We start from the raw sequence: 7,925 nt of genomic DNA on the forward strand, positions 1-7,925 counted from the left end.
CATGGAAGGGCTTGTTTTGTTTTGAGGAACATATATTGGCTTGTTAAGTGCCACCAAACAGCTACAGAAGGACGAGGGGTATAGCAGCTGGTGGGAGGGAGTAGAAATTGGCTGAGGTACCTCCATTCTAATCCTTCCCCAGCTCCTGCTCACCCTCCATACTCACACTGATCCCCACTCAGAGAAGGACCTTCCCACCCACTGAGGACAGACACCATGCGGGAAGGCAGGGGGAGCAGCCAAGCCTACGCTCCTTCCTCTGCACCGTGTGAGCTGCTCTCCTCGGTGGCTGAGGACAGGATGGTCCTGTGGGTGGGCCAGACCAGAGATCATCCTTGGGGAAGGTCAGACTCAGAGAGGCTGTGGTTCCACTCAAGATTCTGGTCCATCCCTGGCAGGAGGGAAATGGGCAGGTGTTTCCTCTTTATCCAACAACTTTGAACCTGGAGAAGGCATCCTGGTCCCTGGGTCATAGGTGCCCTTGTGACATCATCGCCATCCCCTCCTCTACCGCCCTGCCTGCCTTTGCCAGGACCGAAGCAATGAAGCAGCAACCAGAAGGGGGTGTGAACACCTGAACCACTGCCCCAAAACCATGGGCAGTCAATGCTTTGTAAGACTTAGTCAGATACCCCATCCCCATGGCAGAGGGAAGGACCAGATGACTTCAAAAGACTCGGGGAACGAATGGAGAGCTGGGGCAGTGGGGACATTGCGCAGAGGCTGGTCCTCACTCATGCTTTCTCTCTACATTCTGATTGCAGAAGTCCGATCTAGACAAGGGTGAAGAGGAGACAAAGATACAGAAGGTAAGTGGGGCCAAGGAGCACGAGAGGACCACAAATCATCGCCCCTCGGACCCGGGTCCCTGGGAGTGGAGGACCCATCTCTGGTCCCACGGGAGTCGTCAGCTCAGTGTTGCTCTCCTGCCTCCAGGAATTCCCTCCCTACCCGAGTGAGCTGTGCTAGGCATGGAGAGGACAATAGACAATTAGAATGCAAATAGCCCCCGTGGAAGGTGGGGCGCAGGACAGTGGGAACTAGAAAGCTGGAGGAGGGGCAGCATGGGCCTAAGAGGATACGGGGAGAGTGAGAGGTAGTAGTGGAGGAGAGGGGAAGCCCCCCAAGGAAGGGGCCGTGGCCCAGCGTGAGGCATCAGGAGGCAGCCTCCCGCTCCCGAGTGTGGGCTGAGATGCAGGCCACGCATGCAGAGGTTCATTCCGGTGAGGGCCCTTTGGTGCCTCACGCCCAGGTCGGGTCTTCTGAGTCAGAAAGAGTTTGCACTGGCTCCACAAAGCTGTGAAGATCACAGGGCAAAGCGTATCCTTACTTTAAAGACGAGGACACTGTGACTCAGAGGATGAGCAGATGTGTACCCGACCTCAGACAAGAGAGGAGCAGAGGGAGGTCCCCACCCAGGTCTCCTAGGCCCTCAGAACCAGCAGGGGAAAGGCTGATGGTTACGAGAGAAGATCAGAACATCTTAGTGGCAGACACAGGAGCCGCGGTCGATGGGGACAAATTCACTAGGAGTCCTCTGCTTTGCTTGGTTAGAGGATTCCTGAAAAACAAGACCAGCGAGCAAGAATCAGGGCAGCTGGCAAGATCCAGGCCTGGTGGCGGGGCACCCTGGTGCGTCGGACCCTGCTGGCCGCTGCCCTCAGGGCCTGGATGATTCAGGCCTGGTGGCGGACGCTGAGGTGGAGACAGCTGCGTCAGCGCCAGCGGGCCCTGCTGAAGATCTACGTGCACCAGGAGCAGGCGGTGGTCAAGCTCCAGTCCTGGGTTCGCATGTGTCAGTGCCACCAGCGTTACTGCCGCTACTGCCGAACGTGCAGCGCCGCCTGCGTGCCCCAGGCCCCGAGGGGCTGCTTCGCCTTCCAGATCCAGGACGCTCTGCGGCCGCAGCTCCAGTGCGCTGTCAAACAGCTGGAGTTCCACGTAGAAATCCTAACGATCTAAAAGCCTTCCGCGCACAGAAGTGGCTCCCGTGCCGCAATAAACGTCTGACCAGGTTTTGTGTGTCTCAGTGACTCGCACACCGCGGGGACCCCGAGGGTTCGGGCCCTGCCCCTCCTCTTCTCCTTGGGGAGACGTCGGTTCAGATACCTCGCCGCTGCCCTCACCCCTCATTGCCTGCGGCCCCTGTTCTGGACTGACAGTGACCACGTGCCACTGACTATCCAAATCAGAAGCTGCCTCCTGAGACTGTCCCATTCCACACATCCAGCACCGTCCTGGTCTGAATCCGCGGTTGGGAGGGGCTGGGCTTTATATACCTGAAGACTCGGGGCGCCTCCTCCTGTGAGAAGCTCTCTGCGGTCACGCCCTGTCAGCCTGCCATCAGGCCAGCTGAGCCTCACACTCATTAGCTTTCTGTCTGGCGAGGCCACCGACGAAAGCCAGGCACTTGGCCGGCTCTCTTGGGAGGAGTGCAGCCCAGAGAAGGCACAGGCGGCTGGTCTTAGCGATGACTGGGCACGAGGCTCTGCCAGCTTCTTGCTAACTTGCTAACTTGGACGCGGTTTGGGAAATAGTAGGTATCATGTTCTTAAGACGCGTCAGCTCCGCCTCCATCCTTTGTCCTTGGCTTCTCCATGGCACTGAACACAAAGAGGGCTCCACTGATGTGACCTCCACCTTAGGTGTGACACCATTTTTAGTGACTTCAGCAGTGACTGCCTGATGCCCCCAAGCCCCCTGCCTCTCATCTCCAGCGATCTGGACTCCCATCCTACCTCAGTCACCTGCTCCTATGACCACACGGTAGACCACCACTTCGCAAGCTATGAGGAAGGTCCATTTCTTAAAAACGTCCAATCCAAAACAGACCAATATTTTTTATAAAATGACAAAAACAAATTATGAGAAAAATAAATGGAAAAGGCAGATAGAATACAGAGCTTCTTTGCAGTCACGATACATAAAATAAGTATTTCAATCTGCTGGAACAGTTTCTCAATGTTTGTTCTCAGTCTCTGTTCTGGTCTCAGTGGTAACGAATGCTCACTGCACTCTAGGTGGCATTTAAAAGTCCATCCTTGATGACCTGCTATTTCAGTTCTTTGCATTTCCTCAAAGGAAAACATGTCACTATTTGCCCTTCCGCCCTCCCATCCTCTCTTAATCTCACACCAATCGGGCCTCCCTCCTCCCACCCAACGCCACAGAAACTGTACTGGTCAATGGTATGGATTGAGGGAGATCGTTTGCAAAACCAACTAAAATCTCTTCCCCCCTCATATAATCCATGCCCTTTTGCCATGTGACTTTGTAGCTCCATCGATCAAGAGATGGAAACTACTTAAGCTCTTGTATCTAGACTTCCCCGCGACTTTCTCTGGCCAATTCCACGCAGCGAGAGTGGTCCTGTGGCCGTTGCAAGCCTAGGCTTCGGGAGGCCTCGCGCACCATCCACCGCGTGGACGGGGAGACTTCCGCTATAGCATGCGCGATCACATGGAGCAGAGATGAACCATCTCTGATGACAGCATCTTACACCACCGGCCCCCAGCTCGCCTGCCAACCGCCCACATCTATTTGAGTGGGCCTAGCTGGAAACAGAAGTATCACCCAGATGAGTCCAGGCCAAACTGTTCCTCCATGGAACTGTGAGCTCAATAAGTGGTCGTTCTAAACCTCTATGCTTGGGGTGGTTGGTTAAACAACAAAAGCTTTCACCACCTAAAACCACCAACTACCTCGCCTAGTCCAATGGGCAAGTCCCTGCCCTCTGCCCTCTTGTTGGTCATACACGCTCCAGCTCAAAACACTCTCCTTTTGGCTTCGAGGACACCATACGTTTTTCTCTTCCTTCACTGACCGCTCTTAATATTGTCAACGGCTTCTCTGTTGATCAGCTTCTAACCTTTGAAGAGCTCAATCCTAAAACTTCTTGTAGTCCCTCTTTATGTTTACCCCCAGGTGATATCATCCAGTCACAGACTCTTAAATACCTGCTGTATCCTGAAGCCACTCAGATCGCCATCTCCATCCCTGATACCCACTCCGAACTCCATAACCCAAAGTGTGACTTCCCACTTGACATCTTACTTTGATGTCTAATAGGTTTTTCAAACATGGTGTGGCAGAAACGGGACCTCTCAGTCCCCATGCCTCAAGCTACCGTCCAAGACTGTTTTCTCCTCCTCCTTCGACCATTCATCCAATCCGTTTGATTCAAATCCCTCTCTGATTCCTCCCTTTCCCGTATGTCGACAGCCAAAGAAAGAGCGTTTCAAGTAGGAGACGGTGGTCGGCTCTGCAGTCTGATGCCGAGAGGGTGACAAACGAGGGGGCGAAGGGTAGAGACTTGACCATTGGACTAAGCAAGATAGTTGGTGATTTTAGATGGTGTTGGTTTTAGTCGTTTCACCCACCATCCCAACTATAGATCCTGTCCTGCCCACATCGTCCATAGCCAATGCTGTTGGCTTCGCTTTTACAGTACAGCGGTATCTTCCATATACCATAGAGTGAGGGCCGAAAAACCTGGATCTCTCTCGCATTGCTGGTGGGGACGTCAAACGGGACAGCCATTGTAGAATGCAGTCTGGTGGTCTCTCAAAAAGTTAAGTGTAGAATTCCATATGACTCAGCGATTCTACTTGTAGGTATAAGCCCAGAAATTTAAAACATATCTTCAAATTCAAATTTGTGGAAAGATTTCATAGTAGGAAAAATAGCCAAAAGAAGAAGAAGAAGAAGAAGAAGAAGAAGAAGAAGAAGAAGAAGAAGAAGAAGAAGAAGAAGAAGAAGAAGAAGAAGAAGAAGAAGAAGAAGAAGAATTAGAAGAAGAAGAAAAGAAAAAAGAAACCATCTAAATGGGTGGATGGCTAAATCGATTATGGCACATCCACACCATGGACTACTACTCAGTAATGCAAGGGACAAAATGCTGATACATGTGACAACTTATGTGAATCTCCCGATCCTGAGAATGATGGACCATCGGGCTCCTAATTACGGACAATTTAGGGGATTGCACACCTGAGGGAATTTGAACCATCTATTTCTGAGCCAGGGGCATTCGATTCTGTGTAAGAGACAGCAAAGCCACCCAACGGTGCAGCCGAGGGAAGGCGGATTTCCACAGATAACTCGGGAGGTGAGTCCTACATCTAGGGGCTCTGGGCGAAGCAGGAGGTTGAGGATGTGGTGGATGCGGCACAGAGTTGTAGAGAGAACAGCATACCCATAACTGTCATCTCTAAACTCTGGTTACAGAAGGATGGCCAGTTGGATAAAATCACGAAGGATGTTGATAAAACCAAATTGGCAAAAAATGAAGGAAAGGAGAAAGAAGAGCTTCTGAAGGTAAGTCTGCAGAGGCCCTCAAAGTTGAGGGTGGCCCTGATCTGCACCTTCTCTGATCCAAGTCACCCGGGAGTGATGGGTGGCCTTCTCTGTGGCCCACAGCATGGGATGACCATGAAACTCGTCATCCAGACCAGGATACATTTGTGAGTGAAAGATAGTGCTATGAATTACTACGCAGGAACAACAATCACAAGCTGAGAATGTCCCAGGCCACTTGGGATGGATGGCGGTCCTGGCCAGAGCTGGGATGCATAGGAGAGACCCGGCCCTCACTCTCCTCTCCTTCTGAGGAACACGGCCGACTGAGACATGGAAAGCCGGTTGTAGGGAGGACAAACCCTGGCCAGTGGGAATCAGGTCATGCAAAGTTGGGGAGTGGGGTGCTGAGGGCTGTGTTTGGGGAAGGCCCTGCCAAGTAAGGGGAAGCCCAAGCCTCGAATCGTGCGGGAGTGTGCACACGCGTGTGCGTGTATGTGTGCCGACTGAAGACTAAGGGGTGAGAGACAAAACAAAACAAAAAAAAATGCAAGTGAGAAATAAATGAGAAAGACTCCAAACTGCGTGGAGCCAGAGACTTCTGACTTGACAGAAGACAGAGGGTTGTGATTGGAGCTAGAATCAGGCACCGCAGGCGAGCAAAGGACACCACTTCTCCATCCTGTGGGTGGGCACCGAAGGGAAGGGATCTGCACCCCAGGTAGGTGGTCAAGCCCAAACAGAACATGATAATTAACCTTTGACCCAGAGATCATGGTGTTCTCTTTCTAGACTGGCCCGCCAGGTCCGGAGGATGTGGTGATAGCTAGGGCAGGTGTGCCCCGTGTTACGGATTCAGAGGGCAAAGTGATGCATCTGTGTGCACTCACCAGAATGGCAGAGGCAAGACACCTATCTGGTCTTCTGGCTCCAGCCAGTGCCCTGCCCCACGCTCCACAACTTCCGAGAAGGAGCCCTTGCTGATAACGATCGGGAGGACCCTTTCCTGGCGGCGCCCTGGCGCTAAGTTGGGTGAAGAACGTTCCTGAGCAAACCTTCTTTTTCCTTGCCACCCCTTCCCTCCCAGATAAAGAAACCCCCTGATGAAGAGCAGAAAGCTACCGAGATCCAGGCCTGGTGGCGGGGTACCCTGGTGCGCCGGGCGCTGCTGCACGCGGCGCTCAGGGCCTGCATCATTCAGCGCTGGTGGAGGCAGAGACTGGAGAGGCGGCTGGAGGAGAGGCGGCGGGCCGTGCTGGCGTCCTATGCTCGGCCAAACTGGGCCGCGGTCACGCTCCAGTCCTGGGTCCGCATGTGGCGCATCCGCCAGCGTTACTGCCGTTTGCTCCACGCGGTCCGCATCATCCAGGGGTACTGGCGCTGGCATAACTGTCATGCCTGTGGCTTTGTCCAGGGCAGGTACGAACTCACAGCCAACCAGCTGGGCGTGGAACTTGAAATCTTTCTGGGGTCACAGATTTGTCGGATTACGAACTGCATCCCCTTCCAAATAAAGAACTGATCGGGTCTGCTTCAACTCTGCGTCACCAGATCTCTGTCAGACAAGCTCCAGGAGCTCATGGCCTCAGGGGCAACGATGGCAGAGCCTGGGCATCTCGCGGTCAGCTCTGAGGAAGCGGCAGAGGTGCTCTGCGGTCGCGTGGGGGAGAGAGGATTGAGAGCCGGGGCTGGATGAGCAGGGCCTGTGATTGGTTAGCGATGCCTGCCGTGGCTGGGGGAGCTGGGGTCGCCGACTCCAGGGAGCCTCCTTCACAGTGGGGTCTGTGCGAATGGCCCCCATTGCATTTGGGCTCCATGGAAGCTCTTAATGCTCTTAATCCTTCCATACCTTCCCGTTAAATTTAGGACAGTTCCAGAAGCCCTCCCTGTGGCCTGCGGAAGCCCGCACGGTCTAGCCCCGGCCATCTCCCCGTCTCTGTCCTCCCTGACCGCCGGGCTGTCCTCCACTGTCGCCGGCGCGCTCTCGTCACAACACGTGGTACTTGCTGGCCCCTCTCCGTGGCTTGTCCTCTTGTCCCACCATCAGGTGGTCTCTGCTCCAAGCTTCCTGGAGGGGAGGCCGCCCATTAGAACAGCCCCGCCCCCACCCCCACGCCAGTACGTGGAGCTCCTGACTCTGCCTCCCTGGGGGAAAGTCCTCACAGTGCCTGAGGTTGTTTGCCTTTTCTAGATGCTGTTCCCAAAACTAGAGGGTGAGCAGGGACTCTGGGTGCCAGGCCGTGTTCCCAGACCTGGAGCAGGTTCTCGCTCTCGACCTCTTTCTTGCAATATATATATACACATATGTGTATATATATTAAATATCTATTATATGTGCATATTTTTTTCTGTATATTATAGTACTTTTACATCCTTAAAAAAACAAACCTTGCTGCCTCGGAGGAGACTGCAGCTCCCAGGACTAGCCAATTCTTAAGAGGAGACAAAGGACTCAGCCCCCAGCATGCCTTTCATTTGCAAACTGACCAATCCAGAGCCACCCCTCCTCTCTCTGGCCTGGCCACCCAGGGGCCGGCTATTCCCCTGCCTTCCTCATGCAGGTACCAGGCTTCTGGGGACAGCCGAGGGCCCAACAGCTGTAATCACACCAGTCAGTGCTAAACCGATTG

General features: G+C 53.7%; 1 protein-coding gene across 1 annotated transcript; it reads left to right on the plus strand.

Moving 5' to 3' along the window:
• The first annotated feature begins 4,862 nt into the window (after window positions 1-4,862).
• Window positions 4,863-6,817, plus strand: LOC102892996 (IQ domain-containing protein F5-like). Its single transcript, XM_006909185.1, has 3 exons — window positions 4,863-4,877; window positions 5,227-5,316; window positions 6,383-6,817. Exons 1-3 carry the CDS (start codon window positions 4,863-4,865, stop codon window positions 6,815-6,817), a joined length of 540 nt encoding a protein of 179 aa, XP_006909247.1.
• The last annotated feature ends 1,108 nt before the right edge of the window (window positions 6,818-7,925 follow it).

This window comes from Pteropus alecto, unplaced genomic scaffold (genome assembly GCF_000325575.1).
Source record: "Pteropus alecto unplaced genomic scaffold, ASM32557v1 scaffold53, whole genome shotgun sequence".
In the NCBI taxonomy this organism is placed as follows: Eukaryota; Metazoa; Chordata; class Mammalia; order Chiroptera; family Pteropodidae; genus Pteropus; species Pteropus alecto.

Coding starts and splice junctions, on each gene's coding strand:
- LOC102892996 (XM_006909185.1), top strand. Junction 5,317..6,382: donor AGAAAGAAGAGCTTCTGAAG/GTAAGTCTGCAG, acceptor CTTCCCTCCCAG/ATAAAGAAACCCCCTGATGA.